Here is a 13,034-nt window from a genome sequence, read left to right as displayed (position 1 = left end):
TGCCTTTCTAGAGCAGTTAGGACCTCTGCAGGAAAATGTGTTGGGATCTGCAAATTTTACTTGATTGAAAAAGCTTTGCTAAGGATGTCTGCCTTCTTTTCTGCAGCTGAGTTCTGAGGTGTTACTGAAAAGGTTGTTTAAGTTAAATGGCATTTTCCCAGTCTGGTTTTAGGTTATCTGTGTGATTAATTTTTGCTGCTTCCGTTTCACAGTGTTTTAGGTATATATAGGCATTACAGTTAACATATTTTTATTCATTTAGTTGTCTTTCTTGAACAGTATTAGTGTGTTTTGTATAATCATTTAGCTTGCTACTTTGGGAGATGTGCTAGTACAGAAATAGCCTGACTTATTGAAGAAGGAGAGATTAGAACAAGGGTGGGCGCAAGTACTCACTCTGTGTCTGGTTTTAAAAAATATATAGTAAATTTATTGTGGGGTAAGAAGTAGCACCACGCATCTTGTGATATTTCAATGCATGACAATTAATGTATTGTATTGGAGGTATTTGATGTGAAGAGGGATAGTAAAACATGGTCTTTTTAAGGTCCACTGAAGTCCTGTCAGGTTCATTTCTGGGATATTTTTCACCTCACTTAGTGGAAAATGTGTTTTGCAGTCTGAAGTCTTGCTGCTGTGCTACATCTTTCTCCTGTGAAAGTAGTTACCCTATATCTCACCCAGCAAAATGTGCTGTCAGAGACCAAGATATATACCTGGTTTATATTGATGTTTATACCTGGTATATATATACCTGATGATTTTGATGTTTAATCTGATTAAAAGGCGTGATGGAGAAACACAACAGCTCTCTTCATATGAGCAAATGTGGAATTTGTTTTTAAATCAAGCAGAAGTGCAGTAATATTTCATTTAAATAATAACAAAACCACCTTACTGATTCCTTTGTCTGGCCCAGAGAAAGTGCAAGGGGGAGATGGATACGGAAGCATAGAAAGATTTTTATATTTCTCTTCTGGATAAAAGATGTAAGTTAGAGCCTCTGATGGACTTGTCAAGTACAGCTTACAAAACAAACTTTCAAAGAAGGAAGGCTCACATACGGTAATGCTGAGTGGAAGCCCTCAGAGATTTGTTTAGGGGAAATCTTAAGTTACAGCTTCCATGTAGTGAAAATTCAGCACTTCTCTCTGTTGAATTTAAGTATCCTCTTAGAGTTCTGGGCAAACAGACTTTTTTCTTTGGTTCAAACACTGTGGTTAAATAATCTGTGTTCATGTTTTATGGAACTCAGGTTAACCATCTTTCTGATGCCAGATCCTATGAAGAATTTCCTGCTCTTTATAATACAACTGACTTTTTTTCCCCAAAAAATAAAGCAAAATTTTACCTTTGATAGAAGTGAAACTTTAAAAAGAAAATATTTGAAAGCAGATCAAAACAGTGATCTGTTTATGATGTGATGGAATGCATCTATTGTCATAGATATATAATAGAAAGAAATAGAAATGCAAGCTGAACAATGAGTTATAACTAGTGGAATTGTATGATGTCCTAATTTTGATTTATTTTTTTCCTTCCCCATGATCCACATTTTTTAATATTACTATATATTTTCAGCAGGCAAAAATTGTGTTTCAGTTTAAACTTTTAAATTCCTCACTTCATCAAGGGAGCTTGCAAAATACTAGACTGCTTTTCTAATAAAAATATTAGCAATCTTACTAGTATATGCCTATTTTTCAGTGGATATAAATTATTTGCGTTTACACATGGATCAGAATTGCATTCATATATGTTAACTAGAAAAATTTAGGAGACTAATAATTAATTATTTTAATTATTAGTAATGCTTTAAAATGCTTTCTTAAAATCATTTTCCTTCTATATCAGCTAACAAGGGTAAAGGTACAAAAGAGCCAGATATCCTTTTTTTTTTTGATTTAAGAGATTTCATTTCGGGTTGAGAGAATATTGTCATTATGTGTATGATGGGTCTTCACAGTTGCCTAAGGTCAGCCTCAGGTTCATAGTGTTAACATCTTTGATGTGACCCAGTGTAAATGTTCTTACTGTTTGCAAACCTAAAGGTGCTTCCATCTTAGACAGATTGACATTGCTAGTTAAGAATTCCGGAATCTATAGCAAGACAAAAGATAAACATGATTTAGGTCTCATGTTATCTTTTCTTCATTTTAGAGTAAAATCGTTAGAGTGCTGAATTTATGGCAGAAGAATAATGTGTTCAAGAGTGAAATTATTCAGCCTCTCTTGGATATGGCAGCAGGAATTCCTCCTCCTGTTGTGACCCCTGTCTTGCCCAGCACTACAGCTGCTATGAGCAACAATACACCAGGTAAACAAAAACAGATTGAAGTAATTCTTTGAATCAAAACACTTCTGTCAGCTTTGGTATGTTGGCTGTTAGTGTGCTGAAATATCTCACTGGTTTCCTTTAGATAAATCAGTGCTAGAAAGAAGTCTGTTACAGCCACCATCAAGATCAGGGAAACGGGCAAACATTATTATAAATGCAGACTTGATCATTTTGTGCTCCAAGAACCTTCCTTACTTATGTAGGGAGATGGCAGGGAAATGGATTTTCAGCTTTTTCACTTTGTGGAGATTTTTTCATTCAAGGTTCAGATGGATGGGAAACTGTCCATATAGGGATTGTGTTTTGGCATCTGCTCTTGACCTGCTTTGTAACCCACTTTTTGCTGATCCCATGCTGAAAAGCAGTGAGGTGGACAAATGCACCTTAGTTTTCCTTGTGAAAATAAATATGTGAAAGTTTCAGCTCTAGGATTGCCTTGGTACATCTTCTAGCTCAGTATTTATTATTTTGATTAGTTTGACTATATTAAATTGTTGAAATCATAGTTCTACTGTAGTGTTTTCTTAAATTCTGATCAAAAATGACATTTAAAACAGTAATCTCGTCATATTTAGCTTTCATCAGCATGTCTCTACTTTTGAGCTAGAAGTGCAAAAGTATTTGCAGGGATGGAGGATTCTTCTGCATTATGGCATGAAACTAATTATCGGATTGCTGATTTCATCTCAGCGTTTCTCTTGAGAAAAAGTTATAAAATGAGAAATCCTCATGAATCCATCCAGCTGATGCAGGTTGAAATTTTTAGTAGAATCCTTAAGGCTCTCCCTGAGGATAAAGTGTGAATCCAGTAAAATTTGGACTATCAGACAAGTAGATTGCTAGCAATTATCTTTCGGTATATCAAATTTCCACTAAACATTCTGGAATAGTGTGTGAAACCTGTTTACTTGGCCTTCATCGTTGTTTTTGTTAGTAGTCCCAGTAGTTCAGTAGTGGAAAGAGCTGTGAACTACACCAACACAGATGAATTCTGCTACTTGAGAAATGTTGGTGTGAGTTGTGTTATTTTCGTGTGCTCTATATATATGTGAGAAAAATAATTTCAATTGATGTTTTCCTTCTCTAACACTATTTTTAAGTCTGTATGTTAAAATATTTTGACATATTGGATTTTCTCTTTTTTTTAGGAACACCTGTGACTCCAGTTACTCCAGCCAACGTGGCACAGAGTTTACCTGATCCTTGGGTATCTCAGATTGCTAACACAGATACCCTTGCTGCAGTTGCACAGATTTTACAGAGTCCTCAAGGCCAACAGGTAACTATTTTGTAGACAGTTACACTGTAGACTCTGATACTTCCTGTCTTAAGGGAACATTTAAGAAATAGTTTCAGGAGTATCTCTTAGTTTTGTGTCCAGTATCCATGTCAACTATGCTGTGAGGTTGTTCATCACAAAAAAGTTCCAGGTCAACTAAAACTTTTTATTACCTTTGATAACCAACCCTGTTCCTTAAAAGTATTGCAGAAAGTGATTTCAACTGAGGGGGTCTGTAATACATACCTGTCTATATAGTATTGCAGATGACTAAATAAAGAGCAACATTAGGGTTTCATGGATATAGGTATAAAATGGAATGTAAGTTAAAGCATATTTCTCTACTGAATGCTCCAAGAAGAGCTAAACATTGTACAAAATTATATAATGGGAACGAACTCGTTCAGGAAGTGTATGCTTTGTTGATTCATTTTTTATCTTTTCATCAGGTAAACAGTTTTTGTTTTGCAGCATTCAAAAATAAGGTCTTGGAAGTTACTGTGTTTCTCAGTTTTTAAATGCTCAACTCCAAAAAAGTGTCTTGATGTCCAGCATCACAAGGACTGCTTGTCCTCTTAACCCACAGTCATATAAGTTTAGTACATACAACTGACTTTCTGTAAAAATATAGACCACAGTTTTTCTGTCTATGCTAGAGCTGTGGCACCCACATAACTTGATCATTATGATTTTTATGTGGACTGAGGAATGGATTGTTTTACCTACTGGGTTACCAAACAGAAATCCCATGCATATGAAGGAGAAGCAGTCACTAGTGAACTGTTAAAAAGCACTGGTGCTGACAATAACAACTTAGTGAGCATGTTTTACAGTATTCAGCTAAGCAGAGTTGTCTGTAATTATTCATAAGTCAGTTGTTGCTAAGTCAGGTGGAGGGAGTATTTTCACCTGATTGCATAGAAAGAAATTGATGAGTCATTGAAAAGCAGAGCAAAATGAGTTTGTGGGATAATCTGTGAAATGTGGAGGAAAAACAGTGGAAAAACTCTTGAACAAGGAAGGGATGTGAAATGAGAATGGGAAATACATGGAAAGTCAGTAAGGTAATTTTAAAGATTATTACTTAGAGAATATTCTTAAAAAAAAACGCAAGAGGTGAAAAAACTATGAAGCAAGATAAAAAAATAAAGATGAGAAGGGAATTAAGGTTTTAAAGACAGCAGATCACAAAGAAATAACATTTGGGTATTTATAATAAAGTAGTCTTAAGCAGAAACGTGGAGACAGACTGGGTACACGGTAAATATGTACATGAAGATGTCTAGGATTGGTAGAGGAACTATGACATTTGCTCCCATCCTGTCCATCTCTTTTCTTCCTGTTCTCTAAGACACTCTGTCTGCCACAGCCTCCCCCCTGCTCCCCAGCTCCAAAGACTTTCATTTAATCTTAGGATTGTGTTTTATGGGTGAGAATGCATGCAGGTAATTTGAGAGTCTAGACATAGGAGAGGGCAGACTAAGAAAGATGTGACCAACAACAATGTGAAAACAGCAAGAAGGGTGACCACCTAGGATTTTTCCTCTCTAGGGCTTCCATTTCTGCTTCTTCAGTTTGATTCCTTCCTACTTGGAGCAATGCACAAGATGAACTGGCTGTATTTGCTCATCTTATGTGGATCAACCAAGATGGGAGGGGGAACTCCTCAGCTTTGCCTGTTGAAGTAATCAGTGAAAGCTCTTGCTGAGTTAGAACAATAATTGAAGCATTTTCAGAGGCTCTGCTCTATAAGGGATCTGTATAACTGTTTTTGAAAGAATAGGAGAAATTTCTTCCCATTATCAGAAGGTAACTCTAAAAGAACCTTGGAAAAGGGTCACACATTTTTGATGCATTATGGAAAAGAAGTTCAGCCTAATCAGTTTACACAGTTTCTAGTGAGGCCTAGTGAGGAGGGATTGAACCCTGTAAGAGTTCAATGGGGAACCCTATAAGTAGTTGGAATATGAATGTAAGGGTAATCAGGGACTAATGTCAGCATAGTTTGAACTAGCTGGATTCGTTCATCCTTTTTTCCACAAAAATCTAAAGATAAGGCTTCAGGGATTTACTTCACAGAGCATCAAAGGACTGCTTCCTGTAAATCCACAGTGCTTTAGGAGAACTTCTTTCCATAGGGTTAGTATTTTTTTCTTAAGGTAAATGTGTGAAATTTTATGGAAGCATCCCTATTCAGCAGATAAATTGATCAGCACATGAAAAAAACCTTTATTTCTTCATTGGGATAGCTTCTCCAAAAGACTAGTTACAGATAGGAATTTGTAGAAAGGAAATCAAGATACACCAGGTAATTGGATTGTACATTTGCTTTTTATGTTCTGTTAACATAACAAGGGAATTGCATCCTATCAGCCCAAATATGAGTTTCACCATGGGATTTCACTTGTGACAAATCCAGAGATACCAGTGCAAGTTCTTCCTATAGACAGGTTACATCAGCTTAAGTGGAGCTTGCCTCAGTGCAGTTATTTTTTCTATACAAATGTTGTTACAGCATACAAAGTTTCCTAATATAGGTGGGCCCTTAGGAAGCTGGAGTAGGCTAACAGATATTTTTCAGGTCAGAAGGAATCAAACTGGAGAAACAGAAGAGGGGGAACCCTAGAAAGCAGGAAATCCTGAGTGGTGACTGGTCATCATGCAACCTGTCAGAGCAAGTTAGGAGGAAGAAGCATCTGCATGTCTTATCAACCCCAGAAAACAAATTAGCCAGTAAGTGGGAAAAAATTTGCTGTAAAAGAAAACAAATTAAGACAAAGTAATGGCCATAGGTTAGATGCTACTGCATTCCTGAGGTTTGTTTTACTAATTGGAAGGGGAAAAGTCTATTGTTTCTTTTTCTGTTTAAAAAAAAAATCTTGTTCAGTGTGTTTGTTATCTTTTTCTCTTTTAGCTTCAGCAGTTGATACAGACACTGCAGATACAGCAGCAGAAACCTCAACCATCGCTACTTCAAGCCCTGGATGCTGGTCTTGTTGTCCAGTTACAGGCCCTCACAGCACAACTTACAGCTGCAGCTGCTGCTGCTAACACACTTAATCCACTGGATCAGAGTGTCTCTTTTAATAAGGTAGAAGTAGAATAGTAGAAATTCGAAGAAGTATTTATTAATAAAATATATGTAAGTGAAAAGTTCTTTTGGATTTTATTGTTTGTCTTTAGAGATTTCAAAAATACATTAATATACTATAAAGTTATAAAACAGTATCTTAAAAAAAAATTTCTAGACAGAGTAATGTAAATTAAAATATTAGTTTTATATGAGTTTAAGGCTAAATGCACTTCATGGAATATCTGGAATTGGAAGGGGGCCATTAAAGTAATTGAATATGGTAATGGATTTGATTTAGCAAAGTTAAGCCGTTGTTACATACTTTTCCCTCACCCTTTGTAATACAGCAGTGAGAATTGTTTCTTACAAGGTAATAAAAGGGTAATATGTAGAAATTAATATACACTGAAGAGTATAATAGAAGAGTAAAGTGATTGGATGTGTAATTTTCTTACATTATAAATTAAATGCAAGGAAACTTCTGTCTTAGCCACAAAATTATGTAAGTGAATAAATAAGTCTATAACTACAGTTAAGACTCGTCCTGCAACACTTTTTAAAAGTTGTCAGAACATAAAACAAACCCAAGCAAAGCAAGCCTGTAGGTAGAGAAATTTAGTGTTGTAAAAAAACCCAAAACAAGAACAAAACCCCAAAACAAACAAGAAAACCCCCAAACCAGAATGCAAGAATTTAAGAAAACTAATATAATTGAATGCCAGGTAGCAATTAACCATACAGGCAATACCAGTAAAATAAAAAAGGAAGAAATTCTACTCAAAGATAAATAAATAAATAAACCTTGTTCTGTTATCTTTGGAAGAAACAGTTTGCGACATAATCCTATGGATAATCTTGGTAGGATTGTCCTGGAGTGAATAAATAGTAAGAATAAGGAAGTTGGAAAAGCAAAAAAAACCCCTTTTTTTCTTAACTCAGATATTCTCTTTTTCAGGAAATTAGCTGCTCAGACTGACAAATACTCAGTTTAAAGATTTAGGATAATTTATCTTAAATATAAGAATTGTCATTGCTAATAAAAGTAATGCAGCTGTAAAAATAAGTCAGGAAGAAAATGGCCTGTACTCATCCTAAGTCACAACTGTAACCATCGAGTAGGGTATGATCCCAGGGAATTAATGCATCAGTTAATAGGTGCTGCTATGTAAAAAATAATGAAGAATATGCCATTATTCCTCATACTTCAATTCCAGCATTTCCATGGATAGGTATACTTGTACATGTGGCTGTCTTGAATATTGGGCAGCTTAACTGAAGCAAATTGAAGGAATTTACATTCTGATAATATGTTTATATACAGCCATAAAAAAAGGCAGCTTTTATGAGGAATAAACAGTAAGTATTGCAGTCCAGAGGAGATTGTGAAACGTAGTTTTCATTCCATGATATAATGTTGGTGAACTGGATAACAAGTATAAATAGCACAGGAGGATACTACCAATGACTGCACAAGTATCCATATTTTTAAAAAAATTCCTGTTTTTAATACGTTTGGCAGTCCTTCCAATCCTTTGTTTTCAAGCTCTTCAGTCTACAGTATCTTGTGGTAATAATTTGTGCACATTAATGTGCGCTATGTGAAAAATTCTTTTGGCAATGTCAAATGTGCGTGTTTTCTGATCTTGCTGCATAACCGTATCCTTGTGTTTTGGGAAAGAAAGGTTTTTGATCAACATTTCCTGTGCACTTGTGCTACTCCTTTTACTTTAATTTCCAAAGAGAATATCCTGATTCTTAAGAAGAATTTTGTTTCCTTTTGAACAAAAAACTTTTTTAATGTCTTTAATAATTTTTATTGGTTTTTCTGAACATATTTTCCTCTTAGATAATTAAAGTAACATTCATTGAAAGTTTTGTGCTTTTGATATATGTGTGTGTGGTACATTAAACTTTGAGCCAATATTTAATTTGGTTTCATTTCCATTACTTTATTTTAGAGAGTATTTGCTTACAAACCATGTGAAAATTAAGGTTTTTTAGTTTAGATTTTTCCTTTCAATATGTTACTTAAACCAAATGCAAACAAAAGTCATGGTGTACGTTTAGATGTCTTGGCTGGAAGTTCTTTGGTTTTCTCTGGCCTCAGTTAATCTAAATGCTTCTTTTGCATATCATGAGCTGTTGACTACTTTGCATTTATTTCTTTTCTCAAATGTATAAGTAGTACATAATCGATTTTTTTTCCTTTTTACTCTCGTGATGGAAGATACATGATGATTAATAATATTTTAAGTTCAAGACTGCTTGTTTTTCTAAAATGCGTCTTTTTTTAGAGCAGCAGCATTTTATAGGTGGTTCATTGGAAAATATTCCAACTATACATACAAGGCAGTCACCTTAGTTTAAATGGATTAGATATATATGAAAGTTGTTCTGGATTTTAGCATCTCATCTCACATAGGCTTGATGGTCTGTGTTTCTGCTGTGTTTTCTCAGAGATATATTCAGTCCTGCTTTTATAAATACTAGATTATTACACTGGGAAAAGTAGTTTTAAAAACTCTTGATTGATCAGTCTTCAGGTTAGCTTATGCTTTGCTCTTCTTGCTGGACTCCATTAATTGAGAGTAAGTAGAGCATCTTGAGAAAGAAAATAGTCTACAGGATCATCATGGCTTGTTGCTGAAGCCGTTTTTGCCTTGGTATTTAAAAATGACTGCCCTATGTTCTCATCCTCTTTGTTTTTTTCTTCTGAGATTAAAGTTTGAGAAGAAGTTATGGTGGTTTGTCATATTGTATTAGCTCTGCTTTTCAGAAGACTTCCAGGGGCATGGCTTTAATGGCATGACTATATCAAGTAATAATTGCTGAAAAAAAGCAATCTTGATGACAAATGATATTTGTGGTATTTCTTCATTCACGTTTCTTAGTTTTGTCTTCAAAAAAGTAAACCCTACTAAAAGGCTTCTGGGCTTTTTAAAATCAATAGACAAACTTTTTTAGTTCAGCAGAATTCCAGTGTAGACATCCCTGTGGATAAAACAGGAAGTTTATCCAAGTTTTTCTCTGTCAGATACCTTTCTTTATATTCCTTAGAAGGCTTTTTCATCTTACATGGTAACTGCTTGTTTTGATTTTTTTGCAGACTATGTGAAAAGTTATTTTCAAGGAGCAGTATATTTGAAGGAGTTCAGGTTGTCTAAATGATGTGTGTGAAAATGCAGTAATTTTTTGTGAAGTAATCAAGCTGTGTAGGTCTTCTATTGATAGGAGCAGAGCAGATTGCTGATTGGATAGTTGGCCTCTTCATAGTAATTTCTTCTAATTAAAGGTACCATTACATGAAATTAATCTTTACTTAAGCTTTACTCCAAAGTAACTTTTAGTTTCTATGGAAAGAACACGTGGTTGTATTTGTTTCAACAGAGTTCAAGAAAGGGATAAAATTTGGTATTTGATGTGTTCAAGAGTTTGGTAGCAATAGCAGTATGACATTTAATTTTCGATTATTATTATTTGCCAAACTTTTTTTTTTTCTCTTAAGTTGAAAAGTAGGAGAATTTTCCTTTGGAAAAGTAAATATGCATAAAGGGACATCTAAGAAATATTGAGTAATGTTTATTTTGCTTTCTCCTAGAAGCTGATGGACAGGTTTGACTTTGGGGAAGAATCTGAACAAAATGAAGAGCCTAAAAAGGAAACTCCCACTTCCCAACTGTAAGACCAAGCTATGTTTCTTATGGAAAATACTAAAATTTGCCTGACGCTAGTTGAACATCAAGATTAAATAAGGAAAATGTTTTTTTCAGAGCATAAGTACACTAAAACAGTAGAAAGGGGAAAGACAGTTTACTAAGTTAAACATATACATTTTATTACAAGTCTCTGTGACAGAACTTTTCATGACTTCAAAATAAAGTTAGCATGTTCTTTGCTTTGTTAGTTATAATGTGATAATGATGATAATAGAAGGTGGAACTAGTTACGTTGTCCTCATTTTTTTACATTTTAGTTAAACTTGAAACTCGTTTGTGAAGATCTGTTTATTAACTGTTTAAACCAAGAGAAAAGCAGTAATGTTACGTTTTTAAAAATTCATTAAAATTATTTCATTTTAGGCCTTTAGTACCAGAATCTGTGAACAACTCACTTTTTCACCAACTAGCTGAACAGCTACAGCAACAAAATTTAGAACATCTCAGACAACAGCTTTTGGAGCAGCAGCAGCAGCCTCAAAAGGTAAGAACTCCATCTTGTGGCTGTTGTAATAATTATTTCTCCACTGATAAAAAAAAAATCATACTTCAGGACAAAAAAATTGTCTTGTTACAGACACTTTACTTATAATGAAAGCCTTTGTCGCAAGATGACCATCTAACAGGGTCTTGTGGAATAACTGTAAAAGAGGGCTAAAAGCAGAAGAAAACCCACAACGACATGTGTGGAGTGTACAGTTTGCTTCTTTTAGGAAAACGTGCTCTTTAGCTCAGAGTGGCTGTTCAGTTCTTTATATGGGGAAAAAAAGCCTTTTCCCCTCCTGTCAGAAAGAATTAGCTGACCATTGAAGTGGTTGTGCTCTTGTGTCTGAAGGGAGGACAGAATAAAGATTGTGGATAACTTTATTTTCCTCACCAGGTTTTATATCTTGACTAGTAACTGTCTCATTGTGTCAAAGAATCTAACTCTATTCTTCAGAGTCACATATTTCCTGAGAAATTATTCATTAAAAGCTGGTTCTTGAGACAACCCAAATTTCCTTCTTAACTATGTGTCCTCTCTATTCTACGCTAAAATAACTTGGCTTATTTCTACAGTGGTTAGTCCTCAGTATTTAGCTGCTCTTTTTGCCTCCTGATCCCATTAGAAAAAAAACCAAAAGAATTCTGTCTTGAAAGTGGACTTTCTATGATGTGTTTGAATCTGGTTTCATAGTAAAATAGAAATCTTAGATTGAAAGAAAAGCCAAGTGACCACAAACTTAACAAACATATGTTGGGGTTTTTGGTTTAAGCTGTGCAGAGCTGCAGTCATAGAATCAAGGCTGGAAGAGACCTTTAAGATCATTCAAGTCCAACCATCAACCCAGCACTACCACTGTAACCCCCTGGTTCACTAAACCACATCAACCAGCACAGATTCAGATACATCTTAAACTTATCTCCAGGGATGGCAATTCCACCACCTCCCCGGGCAACCTATTCCAGTGTCTGAGCCAGTCGCTCAGCTTTCAATCAAGAATGTAATTTGAGTTTTGAATTTGTGACTTTAATAGTTTACTTTTTACCAGATATTTTCTTACTCTTCCGCTTTATATTACTGATTTGTTTTCATTTCTCATTCAAATGTGGCAAACGAGAGAATGTCCAACACAGCTACAGACTAAATAGTTTGGATGTTGGTGGATATCTAGCAATTTATCTTTAAACACTGACAAATGTTGTATAGTAAAACACTGAAGAGTTTTTTCCTCCTGTTGGAGGAGCTTTTGATGTGACATCTAGAAGTAACTGTCTAATTTGAAAATAAAAATGCCTAACACTGTGAAATAAACAAAATCAGAGTTTAAATGAATTTCATCTATGAAATTAAGTTACAATACATTTATGGTTAGAATACTTACTTGACTCACCCCTTACTATTTGATTTTCTGTTCCGAGTCCTGAAGTTTTTTCCCTTCACATCCACTCAGCTTTTTGTCTAGTTAATATGGAGAGAAATTTTTATTTTCATCTTGATAGCAGCTAAAAGATACAAACTTGTGCTGGAACTACTTTGCAATGACTGCAGCATGTTATGAGGGATATTTTCTTTAATCTATGTGCAAGTTTCATTGAGAAAGATTAAGGGAAAGAGAAGGAAAGATAAAGCATAAAACAAAATTAAGCATCTGATGAGGAGCAGAGGGAGAGGAGGACAGGATAGGAGAAGCAATAAGAAATGTAGGAGTTGATATAAAAAAACAGATTGTTGATGAATAATTAAATATAAGGAAAATGAGACAAAACATTGTGAAGAGGCAAATAAATTAATTATGGTAGAATTTTTTTTTAACAAACTCATCAGCAGTTTATAAAATATGAAGATTAAATAAAATTGTTTCAACTCATTCTGCTAACTTTGTGTCATTCTCTTGGCAGATAAAACACCTAGCATTTGTTTATTAAAAGCTAAATTATAATGAGGATCACTGAAATGTTGACCTGCAATATTGGATTATAGATTTAAAATTACTTTTCAGAATTGCCCTGATAGCATTTCTGAGTATTTTAATTTCTTTTATTCTATTTGTTGAATTTATTTTGAATCTTAGAGATGTTTATTCCAAATCTCTGCTTTCAGGCAATGTACAGGCCATTATAGTTTTTTCTCTGGCAAATCAACAA

General features: G+C 34.6%; 1 protein-coding gene across 5 annotated transcripts in view; it reads left to right on the top strand.

Moving 5' to 3' along the window:
- The window catches only part of SCAF8 (SR-related CTD associated factor 8), a 151,506-nt gene that overhangs the window by 23,953 nt on the left and 114,519 nt on the right, over positions 1-13,034 (top strand). For 3 of the 5 annotated variants that reach the window (XM_027887470.1, XM_027887469.1, XM_027887468.1), the window contains exons 5-9: positions 2,161-2,317; positions 3,487-3,617; positions 6,532-6,708; positions 10,289-10,368; positions 10,770-10,890. In XM_027887470.1, coding sequence (XP_027743271.1) covers positions 2,161-2,317; positions 3,487-3,617; positions 6,532-6,708; positions 10,289-10,368; positions 10,770-10,890 — 666 coding nt within the window. Of the gene's footprint in view, positions 1-2,160; positions 2,318-3,486; positions 3,618-6,221; positions 6,351-6,531; positions 6,709-10,288; positions 10,369-10,769; positions 10,891-13,034 lie in introns of those variants that run through there. The other 2 variants (XM_027887471.1, XM_027887472.1) reach the window with 2 other exon arrangements.

Source organism: Empidonax traillii, unplaced genomic scaffold (genome assembly GCF_003031625.1).
Source record: "Empidonax traillii isolate 1590-97213 ecotype Southwest subspecies unplaced genomic scaffold, ASM303162v1 scaffold211:size764888, whole genome shotgun sequence".
NCBI classification, from domain to species: Eukaryota; Metazoa; Chordata; class Aves; order Passeriformes; family Tyrannidae; genus Empidonax; species Empidonax traillii.
The sequence above is the reverse complement of the archived record's forward strand: the minus strand, read 5'-3'. Positions and strand labels throughout refer to the sequence as shown.